The following is a 10,118-nucleotide window of genomic DNA, read 5'->3' as shown; positions in this document are numbered from 1 at the left end:
ACGGGAGGATCAAGTGGACAGTGTCTCTGGGCCCCTAGGCCCTCCCTAGGCAGTCCCTCAGGGCCGTGGACCCCTTACCACGTCGAGGCGGCAGTATGGACATGGGCTGTGGGACATGGGCTGTGTGCCCCAACCTGCTGCTGGACCTGAGCCCCAGGCTGGCCATGCCTGAGGACACCACGCCAGCCAAGACGTGCAAAGCACAGGCTGCCTGAACGTGGCTGTGGCCCAGGGTCTGCTCACCTGCCCGAAACCTCAGGCCACAGGTTTCCCTGGAGGACGGGCTGTCCAAGCAGGAGGCTAGCTGCTGCAGGACCTTAACAAATGCTAGAACGCACACCTGACCATGAGGACCACAGCTCCTTCCCACACCCATCTGTCTCTCTCTCTCACACACACACACACACACACACACACACACACACACACCCCCTTCCTTCCCTCACACCAGTGCAGACAAGCAAGGGGAAAGCTCGGGTTGTCCACATGGAGGGAAGAGCCCTTACACTGCTCAGTGAGTGGGAGGGAGGCCAGGACAGCCCCCCAGAGCCCTGGTACAGCCACCTGCTGCTGTGTAAAATATTTATTCATTCTCCAAAAAGGCTCAGACCGCAAATCGTGGGGGAGAGGCCGGGGCAGGGTCTCCTCTGGGGCCACACCTGGGGACCTCCACTGCCTAGCCAGGCAGTCCTACCTCCCCAGGCCTGGGAGGGGGTGGCCAGGGCTGGTGTAAGGCTTGGCCTGGACTCAGTGGGTTACTGGGGACACCTGCCCCCACAGAGGAGAAGCAGTCTTGAGATGTACATTCACAGAGAGCAGACATGCAGGCTCGCCTGGTGGCCAGCCCACATACACCTGTGCCCTGGCCTGTGCAGCCCTGGGGAGCCCATCAGGGAGGTGGAGGGATGTGGGCGCCCAGCAGGTCGTAGGCGAAGACGTTCCAGAAGATGGCAAAGAGCAGGAAAGTGCCATAGGCGAGCAGCACCACCCACCAGCCACACTGGTCCCGCAGGCGTTCCTCATAGCTGCGCAGGATGGTCAGACCCATGCTGACCCCTACCACCGCACCTGCCAGGTGTGCCATGAAGCTGGGCTGGGGGCCTGAGGCAGGCAGCGGTGGGGAAAAGCGGAGCCACACGGCCCGGCCCACCTCGGAACTCACTGCAGAGAAAGGTGGCAGGTGGGGGGCGCCCTGGCAGTAGGCTGAGGCCCCCCAGCCCCCTGACCCCTACTTACTGCACACCAAGGCCAGCACCATCCTCAGCAGCTTGTAGGGACACCTCATCCCAGCCCAGTTCTGATGGGGCGTGAGACAGAGGCTGTGAGGCAGGCCTTGCAGGCCCCTCCCCACACCCGCCCCGCAGTCTGCCCCGTTACCATGACGACGTTGGCCAGGTGTGCCGAGCACAGGGCGTAGACCCCACCAGAGCCCCCCACCACAGGGGCCCGCATGTCGGTAATGGAGACAGTCAGGGAGCCTGTGTGAGCAAAGGGAGAGCCGTGAGGGTGAGGCTCACCAGGAAGATGGCCAGGGGGCCCGTGCCTGCCTCACCTGCCAGCACACCGGCCAGGTAGAGCAGGCTGATGCGGAGCAGACCGTGCACCATCTCCAAGGGCACCCCGATCATGAGCTGCAGGAGCGCGTTGAACCCTAGTTGCTCCAGGCTGGCCGTGTGGGTGCAAACAGATGGGAGGTCAGCGGTCAGGCTGCCAGCCCGACGGGACGGATGCCAGAGGTGGGCCCCCACTCACCCGACGTGCATGAACATGTAGGTGAGGAAGCGCCAGGCTCGAGCACGGTGGCCGGGGTGGTACACGAGTGGGCTCTTCATGTACTCGGGGTGGTAGGTCTGCAGCACCCACTTGTTGAGACGGGCCCCGTAGCACAGGAACACGATGATCTGGGAGAGAGAGAGTTAGGGCCAGGCAGGGCCAGGCCTGTGGGTGGCCGCTGGGTGGCAGGCAGGTGGGCACACCTGGGCAAGGGTGACTGAGGCCATGAACACGGGGGGTGGGCAGCTGCGGTGCCGGTAGAAGTACCAGTGGCGGTCCACCTCTCGGGGCAGGATCTCGTAGGCCACGTAGCGCACAAACCGCTTGTAGACGCCCAGGCCTGGCTCATCCAGCAGCCCGTCCCGCGGCAGCGCCCTCTGCCCATTGGCGATCGCCCGCTTAAAGCTGCTGGAGCGCTTACTGCTGATCTGGAGGGGGTGGCCCTAAGCATGGGCCACCATACTCCCCGCCCCCCCCCCCCAGAGCCACCCTGACCCCTTGGCCCGCCCAGCTCCTGGTCCAGTCGGAGTCCCTGCCCCAAGTCCACACCCCTCCCTGGTGGGAAGGGCAGCGAGTGGGGGCTGTCTGCCCACCCCACTCAGACCAAGCACTGTGCCTGCCAAGGCCTAGGCCCCTACCCCTGCTATCCACCCATTATGGCACTGACCAGGTCCACCAGCTCCTGGTAGCAGACCTGGCCCCGTTCGTTGCTCTGGGCCAAGGCCACCAGCATGTCCAGCTTGGCCGGGTCCAGGGGCAGCTCATGGCTGTGCACCAGGCCGGTGAAGGTGTCCGCACCGATGAAACCTGTGTGCTCAGGGTCCAGCTGCTGGGGTGGGGGGGCCATTGGCCAAGGCTTGAGGGTAGGTCAGGCTTCCCAGGCCACAGGGCTGGGCCAGGACAGCTGTGAGAGGCAGGCTCCAAGCACCCCGGGGCCAGACCCCTGGACCGGCACAGTCCCAGGAGCCACCAAGGGACTAGTGCCTGGGTCCCAGGCCTCCAGCTCCTCCAGCAATTAGGGACCTCCCCACCTCATTTCTGCCCTGCCCATCCTCCTAGAAGGGTAGGGCCGAGGTCTGAGGACGATCTCCCTCCCTCCTATACCTCCCCAGGACCCCTGATCTGGCTCACCCTCTTCTGGGGTGTCAAGCAGGGGGCCAAGGTCGCGGGAGAGGGGGCCAAAGAGTAGGCGCGGAGCGGGGACTGGACCGCGGCTCTCTGGGAGCTCTGTCGCCTCGGCCCAGCCCAGCGGCGGGAGGGCTGAGGCGGGGGCGGTGCCGGCGCCCCCCACCCACCCCACGCACCTGCTCCTGGATAAGCTGCAGCAGCGAGCTCCTGTCCATAGAGCCAGGCGGGGCCGGGGGCCGGGGTCGGCGGCCGCGGCCGGAAGGGGCTGCTCTGCGGACGACTCCGCTCCGCCCCGGCCCGCCCGCTCCGCCCGCTCCGCTCGGCGCCGCGTCACGGAGCCAGAGCCGCCCGCCCCCGCGCGCGCGCCGCCGCCGCCGGCCCCTCCACGCGCGGCCGGGACACGCGCGCGCCCTGCTTGCCGACGCGCCCCGAGAAGGAACGGCCCCGACCGGAGCTCGGGTCTTGCCGCCCCGCTCACCGCCTTCCCGTTCTGTGCCTGGGCTGCTCATCAAGCGGGCACAGCGGCCGGGAAACTGAGTCACAGGGCAGCACCCAGATGCCTCCCTCGCGCGCCCCTCTGCTTGGGGCTTCAGCGCTGAAGCCCCCTCCTGGCTGCCCAGGACGCCTTCCTCAGGCCAGGGAACCCTGCCAGGCACGCACCGCAGCCCCACCGTGAGCCCCACCACCTGCTAAAGGGCGACTAGTGGGGGCAGGTGGGGAAGGCTTGGTGCAGGGGCCTCCACTCGGTCCACGGACACCAACCCACCGCACCCACCTGGGACCAGAGACCCCTGACCACTCCCGTGGCTCGGTGCTGGACAGGGGGACCTCCAGCTCCGCGAGTTCATGGGTAGCCCAGGCAGACCCACGGACGTCAGTGTGGGGCTGCAGCTGGGCTAGGAAAGGGTCCCTACTTCCTGGGGAGGGCAAGAGCTCCCCATAGGAGGCGACAGAGACCACGGGGATGTGCCGTCAGAGCAACCCCTCCTGGGCCCCTCACAATCCTGATGCCCCAGTCCACCCTCCTGGCAGCCAGCCCCACCCGAAGGCAGGTGAGAACCACACCCATGGGATGAGGGCCAGCGGGGCTGAGGGGCTGGGGGGCCGGTGGAAGAACAACTTCAGGGTCAAGCCAGACCTGTGTCAGGCCACAGCATCTCTGTGCAGCATCACCTCCCACAAGCAGCACCTTGGGGCTTGGGGGAGGCTGCCTTGCAGAGAGGGCCCGATGCCAGGAAGGAGGGCATGCCCAGCCACGCTGCAGGCTCTCTGCTCCAGGCCCCAGAACACATACCAAGTAGATGACCCGGCCCCACACTGGGCCCTCTCCTCAGCCCAGCAAAGGTTCTCAGTTCCCCACCCTGTAGGGTGTGGCTCTCTGGCTGTCCCCTACCCAGGGCGGGGGGCTAAGGCATCGGGCCAGGGTGTGAAGAAAAATGGCAATTTCCCAGGCCGGTCCAACCCTGCACACCAGAAGCAGAGTGTCTGGGCACACCCCAGTCCCATCCCAGAGTCCTAGACCCTCGGCACACCCCAGCCAGACTGCTGAGCTTGCGGCAGGCGGGAGCAGCCATCAGGAAGGTCTCGCTTCTCAGAACCCCGTAGGCCAGCTCAGGCCTGGATGGATGCAGAGGCTCCCAGACCACAGCTGGGCCCTGAGAGAGACCTCAGAATGGGGACCCAGGCCTGGAGAAGGGTGTGGGGCTCAGAAGTGAGGTTTCCAGCCCATGCTGAGACAAAGGACGTGTTGTAGTGGATTCGAGAAAAGTCGCCTTCAGAAAGCAGGATCCCAGGTGCAAAAGACACAAGTGAAGTTTAATCAGGGGACCCCACTTCGTGTCTTCCGGGAGGAGTGAGGGAGGCCCTGAGATGCTCAACCACGTCGTTCCCCAGCCCCCACCTTTGGCCCAGAGTTCGGTCTTCTGACCCCCTTCACGCCCCCTGGCTGCTGTGCAGAAAGGAGCGGAGCCCTGAGAACACATGGGTCTGGGGTTCCTGCTTCCTCCCCCAGGACGCCCCGTCCCTCCAACATGTGACACCCCAACGGGGTGGTGCCTGGCATCTGTAGCTGGGTAGGGACACAGGCTGCCAGGACTGGCGGGGCCTGTCCTTGGGGCTCAGGCAGGCCAGTGGGCAGTGTCCCCAGAAGCCCAGGTGAGACAGAAGGAAGACCCCGCGAGCAGGTGGCCCCCACACCAGTACCCTGGTGGCCTCACCGGCTCTTCGCCAGGGCCCTGTAGAGTGAGAAGCTGAGGACAGCAGTGACAGCAGCCCCAATGGCCCCCAGTGTCACCCGCAGCCAGAAGGAGGTGGTGTGCAGCTCCCCGTGGGCCAGGTGTCTGTAGGAGAGAGAGGCTGGCTGGAGGCGCCCCAGGGGTGCTGCCCAGATGCCCGCTGTCAGAGCCCCCACCCCACCTCCAGGGGCTGCTCTCTGTGCACGTGGGCACAGCCGAACGCCCCGAGCACAGGGCCCACCCCGCACCCAAGTGACTCTGGCCTCGACGCTACAGTGGCCCTGCCCTCCGGGCCACAGGGACCACTGGTTCCCTGGGACGGCGCCCGGCCTCCCACCACAGGGCCGCGTGCGGGTACACACGGGAAAGCAGCCATGGCAGCGAGCCGGGTGAACACAGCAGTGCTGGGCTTGGCCGGACCCACACATGAGAACAGAGCAGGGGCGGGCAGCCGGTGTCTGCGACAGAACTCCGCAGGCGACAGGCCGGGTGGCGAGATGCCTTCAGGCAGGTCTGCCTTAGAGGAGACAAAGAGGCAGGGGGTCTGCCCATCCAGGTAGTGGCGCTGCAGAGAGAGGCTGCGTGAGGGGACCGTCCCGGGCGGCCGAGGCGTGGGGACTGCCCCAGAGGGACGTGCCAGGGGGAGCTTGCCTTGTAGACACTGGCGCATAGTGCAAAGGACCCAGGGTCGCTGCCGTCGAACACCAAGCAGGCCACGTCACAGGTGGCATCGGACGCAGCGGCCAGCAGGCTGTCTGCACTCGCCTCGCACAGCTAGACAAAGGCTGGGCTCAGGGAGGGGTGCAGGGCCAGCCCCCTGGGCCACAGTGACACAGCACACCCCAGCGCGGACCCAGGGTCTGTCCCGGGGACCCCAGCACTCACTATCAGGTACTTCTCCTGCCCGTTGACCTGCACCGTGTTGATGGCATAGATGGCTCTTCCCTCCGCGGGCTCCCTGGTGTCCTGGTGTGGAGAAGGAAGACGACTGAAGCTCGCTGGCCCAGACACTGCCCAGAGCCCCCACCGGCCCCCTGCAGATGCTCACCCCCAGGCTGCGGCCGAGAAAGGCCTGCAGGAACGCGGACTTGCCCACTCCACGGGCCCCCACCACCTTGCACAAGAGAACGTTCCTCTGTGTCTGCCCCTTCTCCTGGTCCAGCCTCTTCTCACGAGTGACTGCGGATGGACAACCAGGGGCAGAGTGACCAAGGGGGGGTACCAGGAGGGGGTGCTGGGCTTGGGGGGAGGGCGGGCACCCACCTGAGATGGCGTAGGCCTGCGAGTCCTGCTCGCAGAGTGTGGGGTAGCCCAAGTAGCCAAGGTGCTCGAGACAGCGCCGGACATCCACGTAGGTCACCAGGCTGAGGGTGGGAGGGGCGGGCAGCGCAAGGTCAGGGCCGAGCGGCCGGCATGGGCAGTGTTTCCATGGGTGAGGGCTGAACTCACGTCCACTGGCAGAGGTACCCATGCAAAGACAGCCGGCCCGCCTCGGTGCAGACCTCGAGAGGCAGCTGGGGGCCCCACGGGGCAGCGGGGAACACGCTGAAGAAGCTGTCCAGCTCTGTAGGCGAGAGGCAGCCATCGCGGTCCTGCAGGCAGAGGGGCTGCAGTGACACGGGCCGGAGGTGGGCGGGATCGCGGCGGTGCAGGGCAGAGCTCACGACACCCTTACCCGGTCGTGCTTCTCAAACACCCTCTGCACAAACTGGTACCCGAAGTGATTGAGCTCGGTGCTGCAGCCGGGGGGCACGTGGAGCCTGCGGGGAGGCGGGGGAGTCCGGTTCCCGGGTCCCGGGGGAGCCCCTTGCCCACCACGCTCCCCATGACTCCTGTGTCTCCGCATAGGGAGGCTCCCGCACCAGCCCTCAGCCAAACACCTCGGCAGGAAGGCAGCCAGGATGCCGTCGGGGCAGGGGCCCTCCGCTTTGTCCCATCCCAGCTCCCCACAGCCAGGGAGCCCCGCCCCCACTCACGGCGGGACAAGGTAGTCCGGGGTCAGCGCCAGCGTGTCCCCATAGCCAAAGCGCCGCAGGATGGTCCATGTGGTCTCGTGACGGCCCCGCTGGATGAACAGCGTGTTCAAGAACAGAAAGCCTGTCCCAGAAGAGACAGACGACAGGTAGCGCCGAGCACAGACAGGCCCCTGCTGCTCCCAGGGCACGGCAGGGCGTCCAGACTCACCGTCCAGGGTCAGCCGGTCATCCCGCACGCCTCCGGCCACGTTCTTGCACACCACTGTCTTCACGTCCTCCAGGGCCTGAGGGGCCAGCGGGTGCCCAAAGCAGGATTTCTGCCCCCGAGGGAAGTCGCCGTCAGCTGGCCAGTTTCCCCAGCAAGGGCTTGGCTGTGCCCTCCAGGGATGGGCAGCACCAGCAGAGGGGGGGCCGCACCTGGAAGGCGTTGAGCTCCTCGTCACTGAGCGCCTGGTCCAGATCCTGGTCCGAGAGTCTGAAGATACGCGTGAGGGCTCGGACACACGCGGGCCTCAGCTGCAGAGACAGCCGGCTCAGGGCGTGTCCTGAGCCACCGCTCCCACCAGCCTGGCCGCCTCCCCAGAGCCTGCTGCCCACCTGCTTGGCCTCGGGGTCGTAGAGCGGGGCTGTGGGGTGCAGCACAGCCTTCTGAGCGTAGTAGAACAGCTCCGAGATGTTCCTCAGGTTCTTGGCAGAGCACTGGTGGCCGCGGGGAGACGCAGAGCCGTGACCAATACCACCAAACTCGAAGGGGCCCCCCGACAAGAGGCAGGCACGGGCTGTCTCCCAGGAGACCTGGGGTGTCCAGAGGCCAGCAGCAGAGGCCAGAGCACCTGGGCACACACTCTACCCGCCCGCTCACCTGCACGCATGTCTCGATCTCAGGGAACTGGTTCATGACCGGCAGCGCAGCCCCCATCGAGCTCCCTGGCCGCAGATCCGACTTGTTGCCTACCAGGATGATGGGGACCCTGCAGGGAGAGGCCAGCGGTCACCGCGGATGGGGGAACCAGTGGCTCCCACCCACCTGGGCCCTGCCCGTTACCTGGAGCCCTTATCAGTCTCCCCATTCACCAGTGGGATCCACTTGGTTCGTATCTGAAAAGCAAGACCTAGCCATGAGCACAGGCAAGCCCCTGTCTGGAACTCCTGCCTGGACTGGGGGAGGTCAAGGCCCGCTGAGGAACAAAGTTCTGGACACCGGGAACGTGGCCACTTGGAGAGAACAGTCGGCAGATGGACCTCACTTGATCCTAACAGTCCCCAAACACCCCCAAGGAATCCGGAGTCAGCAGCCCGAGGCAGCCCCTGCCACAGTCCTGGTAACCACCCACATGCTCTGTGGGGAGGCGGGCCGCAGGAACTCCAGCCCAAAGGCTCCCCGTGCCCAGGCCCTGGGTCAGCTGAGTGTCCGCCTGCAGTTTATTCAGAGGACACCCAGAGCTGGGTGCCAGCGGCAAGGACCTGCGGCGCAGAAGGCGCTCCCACCCTCACCTTCTCAATGGTGGCCTCCTCAGACACGTCGTACACCATACACACCACGTCTGCCTGTGGGAAAGAGGGTGAGGCACAGCGTGAGCACGGGCCTCCGGCTCCACGCCGCCTTGCTGGGGCCAGACGCCTTGGAACCCCACCCCTCCTCAGCACCCCGCCACAGCCAGGGATCCCCAGACACCGTCAGCTGCTCCTCCTGACAAGTCCTCCCGCCCCCTCCACCGGAGCCACCAGGTCTGCCGGGTCTCCTGCAAGGCCCAGGACTCCAGTCTTGGGACTGGGCACCAGGCAGCAGCCCTGCATTCCCATGTCATTCCAGGCACGGAGTGACAAAGACCCAAGGGAGGATTGACAAGGCTGCTCCCGGGTAGCTGGGGCCTTCGCCCTAGCCCAGTGATACCCCGGGACGCAGCAGAGGCTCCCCTTGGGCGCTCGGCGCGGGCACAGGTGCTCCTGATAACAGGTGGGCAGTGGTGACCTGGAGCCTGACTCAGGGCACCTGCTGTGGTTCAGAAGCTCAAAGCAGTGCCCTGGGCTACGGGATGGTGGCACAGGCAGTCAGGGCACAGGCCTGGGTAAGGGGTCACTTCTCCCCAGAGCCAGACGGCTGGCCAGCCGTGCAATGGCACGGTCCCTCTTCTCTCCAGCGTCTGGCAGGGCGAGCCCAGGGAACCAGACAAGTGGCGGGATTAGCGAGGCCTCGGGCCCCTGAGCTCCTTCGCCTAATCCCTGGCAGGCAGCAGCGGGGGCGCAGCCCTCGGGACACAGCGCACCTTGTGAATCTCGTCCCGGAGCTCCTCTGGCGTCTGCTCGGCTTCTGCGGGGAGGGAGGGAGACACCGGGGCTGCGGAGCCCGCCGGGAGCCCGCCCCCACCCCGCCCCCGGGGCACAGCGCGGCCGGCCGGCTCCACCTGAGTAGTCCACGATATGCGTGGGCACCCTCTCCGGGGTGACGTCTGCGGGGATGGTGATCTCCTCGGCGCGGGGAGGGACCTGCAGGGGACGCGGCGTGAGGGCGGTCCGAGGCCCGGGACCCGCACCGAGGGCTGCGGCCGCGCGCGCCTCTCACCTCCGCGGGGAACTCCTCGCCCACGAGCGACAGGATCAGCGACGTCTTTCCCACCTGGGCTGCGCGGGGCGGCGCGGTCAGCACATCGGCCACGGCCTCCGCCCCGACCCCGAGACCCCCGCCCGCCTCCCCAGCCCGGCGCCTACCCTCGCCCAGGAGCAAGATGCGCACGTCCCGCTTCATGGCGGCTGCACGGGCCCCGATCTCGACCCCGTCCCCGGTCCCGACTCGGGTCCCGACCCCGACCCCGACAGCGCTCCCCCTCCCGCCCGCACTTCCGGCCCCCGCCCGCACTTCCGGCCCCCAGCCCGCCGAGCCGCACGAATGAACCGAGCGGGCCAGAGCGTCCCTGCCATGCGGCAGCGCCACCGCGCGAACACACTGGGTATTGCAGGCCCGCCCCGGGACCCCCACACCCCTCACACCCCCACCCCTTGCACGGGG

The 10,118-nt window shown here is 66.9% G+C and overlaps 2 protein-coding genes across 7 annotated transcripts; both read right to left on the bottom strand.

The window, feature by feature from the left end:
• Positions 1-440: 440 nt before the first annotated feature.
• On the bottom strand, positions 441-4,551 carry RHBDL1 (rhomboid like 1). 5 transcript variants are annotated; one of them, XM_047713264.1, is made up of 8 exons: positions 3,078-4,551; positions 2,441-2,602; positions 1,977-2,201; positions 1,753-1,901; positions 1,553-1,665; positions 1,378-1,478; positions 1,237-1,297; positions 441-1,068 (listed from the first exon to the last, which is right to left on the bottom strand). In XM_047713264.1, the coding sequence occupies exons 1-8, from the start codon at positions 3,408-3,410 to the stop codon at positions 890-892; spliced, it is 1,323 nt and encodes a 440-aa protein (XP_047569220.1). In that variant the 5' UTR covers positions 3,411-4,551; the 3' UTR covers positions 441-889. The 5 variants fall into 5 exon arrangements, with proteins under 5 accessions (XP_047569220.1, XP_047569219.1, XP_047569218.1 ...); XM_047713262.1 differs by having other exon boundaries at positions 443-1,161; positions 2,441-2,599; XM_047713261.1 differs by having other exon boundaries at positions 444-1,161.
• A 144-nt stretch (positions 4,552-4,695) lies between these two features.
• RHOT2 (ras homolog family member T2) lies at positions 4,696-9,977 on the bottom strand. Of its 2 annotated transcripts, none has more exons than XM_047713257.1 (19): positions 9,821-9,977; positions 9,675-9,733; positions 9,517-9,598; positions 9,379-9,422; positions 8,606-8,659; positions 8,157-8,209; positions 7,974-8,082; positions 7,709-7,810; positions 7,529-7,627; positions 7,320-7,428; positions 7,112-7,232; positions 6,811-6,895; positions 6,585-6,727; positions 6,399-6,499; positions 6,184-6,314; positions 6,021-6,101; positions 5,787-5,909; positions 5,498-5,700; positions 4,696-5,240 (listed from the first exon to the last, which is right to left on the bottom strand). In XM_047713257.1, the coding sequence occupies exons 1-19, from the start codon at positions 9,855-9,857 to the stop codon at positions 5,114-5,116; spliced, it is 1,863 nt and encodes a 620-aa protein (XP_047569213.1). In that variant the 5' UTR covers positions 9,858-9,977; the 3' UTR covers positions 4,696-5,113. The 2 variants fall into 2 exon arrangements, with proteins under 2 accessions (XP_047569213.1, XP_047569212.1); XM_047713256.1 differs by having other exon boundaries at positions 9,675-9,728; positions 9,821-9,961.
• Positions 9,978-10,118: the final 141 nt, after the last annotated feature.

Source organism: Lutra lutra, chromosome 18 (genome assembly GCF_902655055.1).
Source record: "Lutra lutra chromosome 18, mLutLut1.2, whole genome shotgun sequence".
NCBI lineage: Eukaryota > Metazoa > Chordata > Mammalia > Carnivora > Mustelidae > Lutra > Lutra lutra.
This window is presented reverse-complemented; position numbering and strand designations above follow the sequence as displayed.

Coding starts and splice junctions, on each gene's coding strand:
- RHBDL1 (XM_047713261.1), bottom strand. CDS start 3,410: ATGAGCAGCCCAGGCACAGAACGGGAAGGCGGTGAGCGGGGCGGCAAG. Junction 1,902..1,976: donor CCTCAGTCACCCTTGCCCAG/GTGTGCCCACCT, acceptor TCTCTCTCCCAG/ATCATCGTGTTCCTGTGCTA. Junction 1,479..1,552: donor CCTGGCCGGTGTGCTGGCAG/GTGAGGCAGGCA, acceptor TTGCTCACACAG/GCTCCCTGACTGTCTCCATT.
- RHOT2 (XM_047713257.1), bottom strand. CDS start 9,857: ATGAAGCGGGACGTGCGCATCTTGCTCCTGGGCGAGG. Junction 7,628..7,708: donor ACGACCCCGAGGCCAAGCAG/GTGGGCAGCAGG, acceptor CTGTCTCTGCAG/CTGAGGCCCGCGTGTGTCCG. Junction 6,728..6,810: donor TGTTTGAGAAGCACGACCGG/GTAAGGGTGTCG, acceptor CTCTGCCTGCAG/GACCGCGATGGCTGCCTCTC.